This window comes from Fopius arisanus, unplaced genomic scaffold, assembly GCF_000806365.1.
Source record: "Fopius arisanus strain USDA-PBARC FA_bdor unplaced genomic scaffold, ASM80636v1 scaffold00035, whole genome shotgun sequence".
NCBI classification, from domain to species: Eukaryota; Metazoa; Arthropoda; class Insecta; order Hymenoptera; family Braconidae; genus Fopius; species Fopius arisanus.
The window spans coordinates 670,476-683,787 of NW_011887774.1; the positions used below are offsets into that span (position 1 = coordinate 670,476).

Consider the following 13,312-nt stretch of genomic DNA (forward strand, 5'->3'; position numbering starts at 1 on the left):
GTTATTATTTTCTGGTGCTACAGGTGCTCGAGCCATCGTTCCCGCCTCGGACGCCCCCTAAAAAAAAATATGGGATGTTTGTCTCTAGACAGACGAAGAGATGATTCCACTAATGCTTCTGATGAAAATTCCTCATGTTCATCGATGCCATGTAAGCTAAATTTCATTCAGTTACCATTCAGTTCAGTATTAAAAATGGGGCAAGATGGAACTCCGAGACAAAGTAAAATATAGTACTAGTGCTAGTCATATTACTCGATTCTTTTTCAATATTTTGAAAAAACAGATAGTGCCCACTGACATTTTCTCCATCTGAATCGGTTGACAACAAACAGTATTCCTCATTATCAATTATCTCATACCACTGCGCTATCATATTTACCATTTTTTTTTTGCCTCAATGTCAAGAACATTCTACGCATCAAAAAACACCGCTTGTAACTATTCCTTGTATTTTTTGTCAACAGTGTCAAAATACCTGTGAACTACGATGAACGTCATTATTACGCAAGAAAACAAATTTTGGAATAAAATTATTTCCCTAAAATGTGTTCTCACATTATTTTTTAATATTTTTAATGGAACTGCACTGAATTGGTCTTCTTTCTAGCCCACAGCTTCAGGAAAAAAAATTATGGAACTCTATAAAATTTTGCAGAGAATTTTGTGATAAATTATTCTCGTCTCGAATTTTCTTTTAAGATGACTTGCCTTTGTTTGTATTATTGAATCATTAAATAAAATGCGAGATTCTTTCGCACAAAAATTGTCAAGTCCCTCTACGAAATAATTCAATCCCATGGTAAACATGACCTCTATCATATTCTTGCCGCTAGATTATTGACATTCTCAAGGTTACAAATCCGCATACACCAAATAAGACATCGAAATAAAAAAAACATTCGGAGTGTCAATTGGATCCGGTTGCACGTGACTACACCCTGTTCACCAACCTTGATTCCCATTATAACTCAACCATGTCTGCAAGGTGAACAAGTTGGATTGATCCTCCACTTCTCGACGGCACTGCAAAATTATAACGAGAAAATTGAAAAAATAAGAGTTCAAGGGTAAAATTAAACCAAACCGTCAGAAAATTGTGAAATTTTTGGAAATATACAAAATCAAATTAACCGGAATTAAATCGTGACACAGTCCTTGAACTGTTTCCTCTAGTTTCTGACTGAATCCATTTAAGTCCATCACGATCGTCCTGAATTTCCTCTTGATCTCCCGTTTCATCATATCAGTCAATCGCCAACTTTCTCCCAGACCATATCTCGCATCTCCTCTGGGTGAAAGAAGCTCATCACTTCTCGAGTCAAAATTGCAATAACTCTGGATTGTTATTTATTAATTAATTCCTTATCTAATTTACTGTTCATTATTCATTCATTAATAACTCTAGATTCATAGTATAGTTTCAATTGAAATCTTCAACTAAAATCTTCAACTTCAACTAAAATCAATAGGTGAAAAGATTTCCATATAAATTTTTAGATTGCAACAGTGAATTCATTCAGGGAAAATTGTTGTTTTTTCTCAATGGGATGTACCATATGTTTATAAAATTCTAAATAGATTTCAGTTTATGCCTTAAAAGCAGACAGCTTCATGCCAATATTTCATCTCTAAAAAAATCATTTTATTAACTATACTTTTGCTAATTACAAGAAAATTAACTTGGGAGTAGCATGTATTATGGAAGTATTCATACAGATTTACTGGCGACAAGTAAATATTGTTGGCAAAAGAGATTCTTTTTCTCATTGTGAATCTTTTGGCTGATTACAATATAGGGCATTCAAGATAAGAAAATCTTACGTGATATTATACTGAATCCCAATTATTTAATTTACTTACAGGTTTTTGCTTTGACAATTCGATGTTTTTATTTCAGTAAAAAAATAATAATTTGAATTTGAGATATATAAGCTAGAACAACAAATCCAGGTCTTTATTATGCATCGAACAAACATTTCTCGTCAGCCCAAAAGCATTAGAATAGTCCAAAAACTCGATTAAAAATGCCAGGAGTTAAGATCATAAAATCATTCTACAATTTCGTAAGAAAATCTATTTGTAATCTATAAACATGTTAGAAAGTGATTTCAATTGGTTCGTTACCCTTGAAATGTATCATTTTGAATTCATACTACCATTCAACATCAATTATAACCGAGGAATGATTTCACGTAAAACTTGAAATAATTGAACTAAAAACTTTTCAGAATCATTAAAATCAATGGGTCGATTTCCTTTGAAACATCCAATCACAGCTGAGAAATCGATTCCCATGAAGCTTGAAGTAATTCCAATAAAAAATGTTGATAATCAGTCCAATCAATACAAGATTGAGGTGAAGTGAAGTTTATTTTAATGCCATGGTGTCAGTTAAATATGAAGTGAGCAGCTGGAAAAATTTGCAAAAGCAGGTTTTGAGTCTGATGGAAAAACGCATTGGATCATGATAAACTGAGGTACGTATGAACCATCGAGATTCAACCTGTACTTTCACTGGTCTCGGTTCTCCACCAGGAGTAAACTCAATGCCCAGCGCAATTTTCGAGTTGTTCACAGTCAATCCGCAGAGCCAGTACGGTTCGCTTCTCATCCACGTTCTCCACTGTTGTTTTCATTAAATTCCATGAGTAAGGTGTTTTAATTGTTGTGTTTATCAAATCTTCGATACCTGATTCGTTCTACTTTATACTGTCCTTTCTGCTTTCTGTTGCTGTGCAAGTTTGTGTATGTGGTAGAACCCTTGACCCTCGTGCGCTTATATATGCGCGTATTAATGAGCATTGAAGCTCTTTACGTCATCAACCGATAGAGTTTTTCATTCTTTTTTTTTATTTCCTTTCCTTTTCTGTGCGGAGGAACGACACTCAAGCGTATATCAGTGCAAACTGTCAGTCGTACATGCGACGCTAAATTGAGGACAGGTGTCATAAATTCGTAGGGCTCCGCGTCGTGAATCGATTTAATCATTATTTCAAGTATTCCAAATATTTTTTTTTCTATTTACGTAGTATAGTCCGGCTTTGTGTGTCTCAGGTGTTGATAATTGAAGGCGTGGTAAGTTCCTCACATTTTTAGCAGTAATACTGTGATAGCATGTTGAGGATCTTGAGCACTTTCGATGGTGAACGTGCAGTTTCAATGAAACTCTGTAACTGGGAAGAGAGCGAAAGTGCAGTCTGTGCAGGCTTCAGAGTGTTTTGGATCGAAAGCTATCATTCGAACCTGGGCGGGAAGTGGAAAAACAAAAAGTTCATTATTCATTTCAGGCCCATTCCAGTATTTGCACCCGGTGAAAGTATTGAGAGTATTTACAATATTTATCACCATTTTTTCCCATCTATCGCGATGTTTCTATAAGATAATTCAATATCAGGGAAGTTGTTATTTTTATGTAGATCATTTCTAGCAATTTGTATAATTAATCGGAAATAATTACGGGGCTTTCACCAATGTCATATTCGGCAAGGGTCGAACAATAGGAAAAATTAATTTAACTCAATTGTTTATTGTAGACATCCCTCTAAGATGTACATTTTATATTGCTCGGCATCGCATTTGTCATATTTTTATCTGAACTATCGGAATCTCCAACAAAACATTTCGAGTCGAAATTTTTTGAAATTTTTTTTTATATAGGGAAGCTCTTTTTTACTTAAATCATTTATATGAATTGGAATTTGAATTGAAAAATCGAAACCAATTACTGGGTTTTCGCCAATGTCAGATTCTGAATAGGCCGAATAATAGGGGGAATAAATTTCATTCAATTGTTCAGTCCAGACGTCCATCAATCATATACATTTCATATTACCTGACATTTGTTGTATGCAATTATTTGAAAAATGCAATGAGTAAAAAAATGAATGCAAAAGTTAATGTGAAAGTTAGTTTCACCTGAATTCGCTGTTGCCGCAAACAATGAAGTACTGCCATACCATTATTTGTTCCCGAGAGTGGAATGAGTCGGGACATGTCAAATGTAATATGAAATTGAGAACAGTTGGTGAATGACACAAAAAACGGTTGACACAATTAATTTCATAAAAAAATTAAGCGACAATGAGAAAAACTGTGGGCATCTTGAAAAAGAATTTGATAGTTATCACTTAAGCACGACAATCGATTGGAACAAATTACTTAATTACAGAGTAATTAGAGAGATCATCGAAGATGGTAGTTGACACTGGAACTGTGCGTCTGGTCATCTTCATCGGAATGTTTTTAGTCTTCGCTGGGGATTACACGACTCTCATAAACTCTGTTTTTGGCAATGGAATGGGATCGGGGAACTCTACTTTTGGAGGTCTTCAGGATTCTAAAGATGGACATGTTGACAGGTTGTCCATGATAACAGGAGCGAGAGACGATGTTGAAGAAGGTGAGACCATTCATTCTTTTTTTTCTACGGTTATTCATGAAATACGACACTTTTCAAAATTCATGGATGTTTCAGTTACAATGCCATCTGAATTTTTAATGATGAGAGTTCGAACTCATTTCCAATTGAAAACGCTCATTCAATTTCTCATTCATCCTCTAAATCGCTGAAAATTGGACTCTTTCTATTAAATGATCATTGTTTTACGAATAAATGCGCGAATTTTCAGACACGTTCTGAAAATTCAAACCCAAATATATAACAATTCTTAATTGACAGGAAATTCACATAAATTTTTACTTGAGTTTTTCATATTTTAATGCCATTGGGACTTCAAAGTCGAGTGTTACTTGAATAATCAATAAATTAAATGATTCGTCAACGACGAATTCTCCGGATATTTTACGTCATTTTTTTTTTGATAGCGTAGTTTCGAATATCGAGTATTCAAGTCACGAGCCTAGCGTATTAGTCAATTGCCTAGTGTTGAAGGTCCGCACGTGCCTAAATTGCAAGAATTAAATAAATTCAATGTAATTATTCAGTTGAAATATAATGACTAAAACAGGCCAAGTAAATTTCATCCTAGTGTTTTTATCTGACAAATACCCAAGTACGTGGGAATCGTTAGCTGTTGAATTTCTTTTTTTTCTTTAAGTTCATACATGGTTCATACATTAAGTTCATATTATTCTATATATACTTGTGTTACCATTCTTAAAATGTTGAAAAAGTCTTAAAAAAAATAGAAACATGATTTTTCAAGAGAAAAATTCATTAGATGAGTGAAAAATTCCGATTTTTTATCCTGACCTGTTTCACAAACAATTTTCACGAAATCATAACAATCCCAGAGTTATGCGAAATTTAATCAGGAATAAATTTCATGCCAAAAAAGGTTTCTAAGACTTCTAATAACGATAATTACTTAATCGAAAAAACACATTTTTCATTGAAAGAATAGATTTTTCGAATTCAATTTGAATGACGTTGCATATTTACAAATTTCAGAAAATTCTTATAACGCAAATTCATTCATAAATCATCGGATTTCATCAAGTTTTTTGCACTCATTAAAGCCTCTAATTTCGTTATAATAATTGGCAAAGATCGCAGAATCTCACAATGTATTCACAAAAAATTTCCGTGTCCTTCCCAATTCCAATTCGCTTTATAAACTCCAACCCAATTTTAACTTGTCAAATTTAATTTTAGGCATATCAAGAAAGGAGAAGATGATGGCAACAATAAAAAACGCTTGTTTACCAAAATTGATCTGCGAATTGACCTCTTCGCCTTATCAGGATCAACTGAGCGAAATGGAAAAGTCACTGTTGAATTTAATCAGGTAAACTGATCCGTTAAAAATTCAGCTCCCAAGGAATTAATTAATCCCCAACTGGGCGATCTCTCCCGAAAGCAGAAACTAATTAGTCTATTCCATTGACCTCTACAAATTTTTAAAAACTCAAAGGAAGAAGCAAAAAAAAATCCATGACCCTCGAATTTCCCTTGAGAGTCGTTGGGCTCTTGTCATGCAGTTTACCAAGACCACTTTCAACTTCTCGGTGTGGTGCATTCACCGGGCACTTTCACGACTTTCGTTCGTAGACCCGTTGACTCGGAATAATGGTTTAGCATTTGCCCCCGACATTGCATATATTCCGCCTTGTTTTACAGGGACTGGATGATATGAAAGTTGTAAATGATAGTCTCTAACAAAGTATAAAAACTTTTCGTTCTATTCTTTTATGATAGTGTTTTCGTGAATGTTTATAATCTCATTCGCCGATTCTGTTACTTGATTAGATAACCAAGAGATATGAACACTTGATTTCCACGAATTTCCGTATTATTAACACTTCGTAATTAAAAGAGTGAGAGATAAAATTTTCTCTCCCGGAAATTTACTGATTCTGCTCAAAAATATCGAGATACTACTGCTTGATAATATACACTGTTGACAATTTTTCGAAATGTCCGTCACGCAGGCATCTGAATTTTTAATTAGATAAGTTTGAATTGAATTTCAATAAAAAAAGCTCGTTAAAGTTCCCATTCATCTCTGGATTCTCAATATTTTTACGGTTTTTGAATGTAATATCCATCTGAAAATTGAGAATCATTAGACTATTTAAGAAATTCAATATATCATTAATAATCAATTGTTACAAATTTCAAATTTTTATTGTTTAAAATTTCACTTTTATAATTTTCTAATAGCTTTGGGGAGTCACTCTAGTTTGGAGCAAATGAATGATTCCAAGTTGAGAATTAAGATGCTTCGTTTAATTGAAAAAACCTTTCGTAAAAATCGTTAACATGTTATCTGCATTAAATATTTCAGAACTCGCCTTAATCTCCTTCTCAATAATAAATAATGAATGGAAAGCAAATGAATTGTATAGTGAATAATGATACAAATGTCAACAGAGATTTCCATTTTCAATCGATTACATTATTTTTTAACACAATATTTGAGTTCTCGGATTTTACTTTACAAACAGATGTGTTTTCACATCCCATTGCTAAATTACGGAGCAGCAAAAATCAAACTGTCACTGGAGGAATTTTTCGTTACTCCAAAATACTTTGTTATGTCGCTTTTCAGCGGAACACGTTATTTTCATTGCGTGACATGATTCATTTCTTAACATGAAATATTGATGTTGAGGTGATTGCGATTGCATTCCATTACAATGTTTACCTTCGGCTCGAATCACAAATGAATGGCAAAATGAATAAATACTAATAATGTAAGTTTATTCACCTGAGGATCGCGCATATCTTCACGGGTAGTAACGTTCCAATAGATATCGAGAGATTCTAAGAAGAACAAAAACCAAAATAAAAATTAAATGGGAGGTAATAATTATCGGATCCCCCTATTCATGTCCAATTTATATCCTATTATTATCAAATTGACAGTATTCTGACTAGATGATGCTAATATTGGGGCGACTTGGAGCATAATCAATGTGAAAGTAAGAACCCTAACAAAAAAAGCATGATGTAACCAATGACTCGACTGTTCCCAAAAATTGTAACCCACCGGTTTCGTATTTACGATCGTGTCTCTTGCTTTTTGCATAACAGGCATAACTCGATGCCAATGGCCACTTTCATTTTCATCGATTATCCAATCCGAGACTTTCTCCTTTTCTTCAGGCACAGTCAACACATGATGACTCGGTAATTCTTGACCATCGCCGTTGTATGTTCACCTTCAAACATTGCACTGCCATCTTTTTAGAGAATTGTTTGTTTAAAATTTCACCAATTCACTGCTTTTTCTCTCCGAAATTCTTCATAATCTATTTAAACTGTTGTGAAATTACCAGTTAAGGACTCATATTTCAAATAATAGTTTATGTTGATATAAGCGCGGAAATGTGAATCTCTACGCATGATTTGTGTTTAAAACTCATCGAAAGCTCAAGTGAGTGTCAATTAACATCTGCAATTTATATTCCAGTGAGACAATTTCAGATGATTGTTGCGAAGTGCTTTCATTTAGATATTTAGTTGTAAACATTGAGTAAATCATAAGTCATATGAGCGGTAAATGGTGATTAAATATTGACATATCACGTGTTTGGGCGAAATATTTTCGATGGGCTTATGATGAAAATATATTTTTGGATTGTTTTTAATTATTCTGATACTTGACTCAAGATTGTTCAGTAAAATTTGGTGCAGTCTCCTCATGGAATATTAAAATCTCATAATTATCTAAAGAATTTAACTATTAGGTAGGAATATTTAGACACTTCTTTTTCATTTTTGAAAAATAAAAGTGACGCTTTGAAGTTTAGAAGATGAAAACAGAATACTCGATTTTTGAATATTTTGAATATTTATAAAAAGAATCTTTTTTACTCAATTTATTAGAAAAAACATTATCTACTTAATTTATTAACTAAAATGTTTGTATGCCAAATCATTTGAAGAAATGCAATCATTGATTGTTATTTAAATATTCCTTCTATTAATTTCTCAATGGGAAAACAATCGCACGCTTGATAAATTTCAAGCTTACGAATTTCTAAATCAATAATATATGCAACAGGAATCTGGGCGGAATATGGACTTTAAAACGCATTATCTTCGAATATTTGTTATTACTCAGTGCGAATTAGTGAACATTCTAGAGAAAACGAAGTGGCAGAATAAAATGTCGAGCATTGTGAATTTAATGAGGTGCGAAGAGAATGGGAATAATCAGAAGAGTAATCACATTTCAACAAGTCGTTGAAAACTTTTCGCCGACTTAACTTCAAAAGTAAAAGGCAACTTGCCTTGTCCCTATTTCCGTCTCGAGTTCGCATTTAATTCTTTACCCAACTTTACCACCTTCGCGAAATCTATTGCAATAAACCTGAGAGATTACAACAACTCAGGCATTGGTCTTTCTATTCAGGATACATGATCTATTACGGTAATCCAAAAAATATGACTATTGCTTTCGTAACAAAAATCAACATAAAATATTATGCCATCGCATGCATTTTTTATTGGTAAACATCGAGAAATATATTTCATGCTTTGGCTTCTTATTGTTTATCGTAATTGATAAAAGGTAGTTCATATTTTTTATTCAATTCTTCAACAAAACCGTTAGACAGCACCGGTGAAAATGGTTTGCTTGCTGTATTTTCAAAAAAGTAGCATTTTTTGTGAATATCTTTTGAAAAAAAAAAACATTGTTGAGAAATTCCTCATACTTTTATAACTGAATCCGCATATCACATCCGCATGATAGTTTGTATCATTTTCTCAGTAAAGTTAAAATCTCTCATCTATTTTAAGCGCCACTGTATATAATAGAGTACATTTCTAGCTCTACAACATATTTCTTTGAACCACTGGCAAAAACGTGGGGATGTCTCAAAAAATGTTCACCTTCCCGATACATATCTAGCTCCGCTTGAGTTCCGTTAAATGAAATTGTCCGGGAAGTGAACTAAAAAGAAAATAAAATGTATTTATATTTTCGCAGTGAAATACTTGTTACAAACTACTTGTTTACAAAAAATCAATTTCAGAATGAAACTTGTTCTTAACTATTATCTTAACATTACGTTCTTGAAAGTTTCATAATTGAAGGAGATCAATGGCCTTGAATCAGTGTAACTATGTCGGGAGAAAGCGAATTAATCATCTCTTAGACATCACGTTGAGTGACAATATCCTCCTGTTTTCCGCTAGATGATGAATGTATTCCCCAATGACACGTAACAATTATCCCATTTCTATGTTTACAGAGATACAAGCCTAACAACAATGGCGGAAGTGGCCTCGAGATATCATTTCGCTGCGCATATGGGTCAACTAATCGCCGGAATCGAGGGTCAAGGCTGTCACAATTTTTATCCAACTTGTCCTCTACCCCGTTCCAGTGTACTCAATATGATGAAGAAAATCAGATTGCATTGAATTGTCATGAATTCCAATATATTTCCCAGGAATGGCTACAAAGGCCCACCACAATGCTATTATGAATTTCAAGTGATCCAGAGAAATAATGATTGAACCTTTAGAATTGCTTGACGTATCTGTGATATCATGCGAGATGCAATCCACCCAGAAGCCGAAGGACCAGTCTCCATTTTTTATGAAAAATCCATGGTTTACCTTTTTTGACGAAAACAATGCTGACATGTTTGACGAGCGTTATAGATACTTCCATCAATGACTCTGAGTCGTTTGGTTCATTTCGACCCTCAGATCGCTAATCAGATGAATTATGAATGATCAGATGCATGACCACAAATGTTAATTAATTAAGTGTAAACATCATTGGATTTGATAATTTCGATGATATATTGAAATTATTTTTATGAATATCTACGACTGCATAGGGTATTCTTTATTATATTATATTATTGGCGAGTCGAAAGGAGTGTTTTGCATATCCTCATAAATTTCTTACAGAAATTTTGTTACTAAATGACTTTATGATATTTATAGCATCCTCATTTTATCAAGAAAAGTTATAAAATAAGGTTTATTAATTTTAGTTCAAATACGATAGGATATTTAATTACTAAGCCGTTAGGGACTTTTCTGGCGATTGTGAGCTCACAATGCAAATGCAATCGTCAGAAAATTTCTTTTCGGCCGAGTAACGAAAATATTTTTTGTAAGTCAGTCCCTAGGGAGGATTGTACGACCGCGCAGTGGTCGCAAAGCGTTGCTTCACGGACTGAGTGATAAAAATGAGATAACGAACTTCTTAAGAAAAAAAGCAACATCTACAGAAAATTGTACCTATAAAAAATACCATCGTTTTTCCGTTTCTAAATATATATTGGAACGAAATCGAATATTTGATGTGTCGATCCTCTAATCTTTTCCCGAACTGTCTAACTGTTATTTTCTAAATACAGAAACTCTTTCTGTAATCCGATGAATAAAGTCCACCTCTTTTCATAATTATGAGTTTAAGTGTTGCACTCTGTTCTAAAATTTTTACTGAATAAATATATATATAATTTTTATTGAATCAAACTGTCCTTGGCACATCATTATTTAGATAATTTGCCATATATCTGAAGAAACGGTGGTTTTGTGACAGATTAAGAATCCGTTTTGTCACAAGAGAAATAAAAAAACAATACTTTACGACATTTTCTCTTAAAATCACTGAGATTTACCACTTGACAGCGAAGCACATGCATCGAATGTCAAGTACCAATCTCCAGAAATCCATAAAATCCTGGTAACATAACGTACGCTATCACATGAGAAAATCACAATCACGTTTCCCTCAATACCATCCAATCCAACCTATCTTATTACCCGTAATAGATGTCATGATCACCGAAAGACCCTCAGTTGAATTATCGTAGGTTCAAATCAATGTCAGAGTGTCTGCTATCTCCGTTTCTCCGGAAATTGAATGACCGACGATTTTCATCAGTTGTTACTGGTGCCCACACAAAGGAATAGCTCCAACTCCTTCGAACCACATAAACTGTCCTTCATAATTGAGAAACTTTGATGTACACGAATTCAACCTCGGAGGAGGGTTGAAAAGAGTTTTCTCTTCAATTTCAGGATGAGGGTGAAATGTTCCGGTGGACGTTTTGAAACATTTTGAGACTCGTCTGAGTAGCATTGGCACGCCAATGACTTTTCTTGGTCGTTCTTACCGATAACAACAGAGTGAAGGAGTTGGGAGAAACAACAACTGTAGCGAGATCCCATTAGGAATAACTGTGAATACTACGGAGCTTAACTCTAAACGTAAAAGAAGCAAATGGGACGTGGAGAATTGCTGAGGATATCTTTCGAGGATGACTTTGTTATCGTTTTTGTATTATTTTAGTTTTTCTCTCATTTCGTTTAATAAGTTGTTCAAACTTTTTCTGGTGTCCCAATAATAGGAGCATGGCCCGACTAGAATCATTAAAATCACAAATAAATTTTAAATATAAGTTAATGTCAATCGAAAAATTATGGATGCATTAAAATTCCATAATCTGTCTCATATAACAGATAATAATTTAGTTACCCGTGACAATGAGAATACAGATGGAATACAAGGTGAAAATCGAATGTTTTCGTATATTTTATTCTTTCATCACAATAACTAATTTCTACTATAAGTAGGGACCTGACATTGAAGGAAATTCAAACGAAAGTAATCCTTCGTTCCTCGCCTGTGGCTTCAACAATTTTTTCCGTTGCAAAACAATGGACTATTCAAGAGATCATGGGTACAAACCAGATCAGTCATTGTAATCCAATAAGTAGTATATGCCCGAATTTTCCCCCACACGAGTAAAAAAACCCCATCCCAACAGTCCGGATATTATTTTTCCGTGGTGATTTTCAAGTTTTCGAGTTTGGGAAGTATGTAGTACCAATTTACAGACGAGAAATAGTGAGAAGCAGTACGGAAAAACTCTTTATGTCACTCAAACCGCCCTAATCTCGCACTTTTATTGCCCTAGGGAGGTAAGCGATCGCTCATCGCCTTCCTTTTTACTTACCTCCCTAGGGCAATAAAGAGATTAGAATACGCGGATTCTGACGAAATATATGCCAAAAATATTTTTCAGCCCTCGTAGCATAAATTACTATTTCGTCACAGAAATAGAGCCTCGGCTTCGCCTCGAACTGGAAACTCGCGATCTCCAGACAAGTTCTTTTCGGCGGAGTGACTGTAGGCAGGATTTTGCGATAGCGCATTGCCTCATGGATGGATTGACAAAAATTACTCATGCTTGTAGATGCATACCATCTAAACTGACAATACAGCTATTAGCATCTCGAGATTTTCGCATCTCGCACCTTTCAACTATTCGTTTCTTTCAAGCACACATTGCATTAATTATATCGACGTTGTTTCTCCTAATTTGTCCTCTCATGCTCTGGACCAGCTTTATTCTGCACGATATAAGTGACAACAGCAGATCAGCCTATTTTTCGTATATTAAGGGAATGTATTTGGATACGACTCCCTGACATACGAGTAGATATTCCTTCCGCCAAATGAATGTGGAACTCGAGAAGACAGTCAATACCGGTTCAACATCAATCAGATATACCTTTACTAACCTTTCATACCCGCGTAACATTCTCTTTAGGCACTACTTTGCAAGAGACGTCTTTTTCATCTGCTTGTCTCCCTGTTCTGCTAAGATATTAGGTGTTGGTGGTGTCTTACCAGCGGTATCAAACATGCAAAGGAGATGGTAGGATGAAGGCATGTCTGATGGCCTTTGTCCCTTCATGAATAACACTAGCCTCTGTAGTTTCAACATGGCAGGAAGATGCTGTTTCTCAGACACTCGCTGTATACGTTCAGAAACAGCTGCCGCATCCCGTAAATAGACGATTTGAGTACTATATCGAGAATTCCATCTATACCAGAAGGTTTCGTATTGCAAACTCTATTCAAAG

The 13,312-nt window shown here is 34.4% G+C and overlaps 2 protein-coding genes across 3 annotated transcripts in view; both read left to right on the forward strand.

The window, feature by feature from the left end:
- LOC105266028 (uncharacterized) overlaps positions 1–692 on the forward strand; it is a gene marked incomplete in the record, with an annotated part of 3,359 nt that extends 2,667 nt beyond the window's left edge. Inside the window, 2 exon segments of the mRNA XM_011303904.1 lie at positions 24–151; positions 468–692. Of these exon segments, the coding sequence (XP_011302206.1) occupies positions 24–151; positions 468–484 (145 nt within the window).
- A 1,836-nt stretch (positions 693–2,528) lies between these two features.
- Positions 2,529–11,026, forward strand: geko. 2 transcript variants are annotated; one of them, XM_011303906.1, is made up of 4 exons: positions 2,529–2,651; positions 4,172–4,402; positions 5,618–5,750; positions 9,667–11,026. In XM_011303906.1, the coding sequence occupies exons 2-4, from the start codon at positions 4,195–4,197 to the stop codon at positions 9,836–9,838; spliced, it is 513 nt and encodes a 170-aa protein (XP_011302208.1). In that variant the 5' UTR covers positions 2,529–2,651; positions 4,172–4,194; the 3' UTR covers positions 9,839–11,026. The 2 variants fall into 2 exon arrangements, with proteins under 2 accessions (XP_011302208.1, XP_011302207.1); XM_011303905.1 differs by having other exon boundaries at positions 2,532–3,078.
- Positions 11,027–13,312: the final 2,286 nt, after the last annotated feature.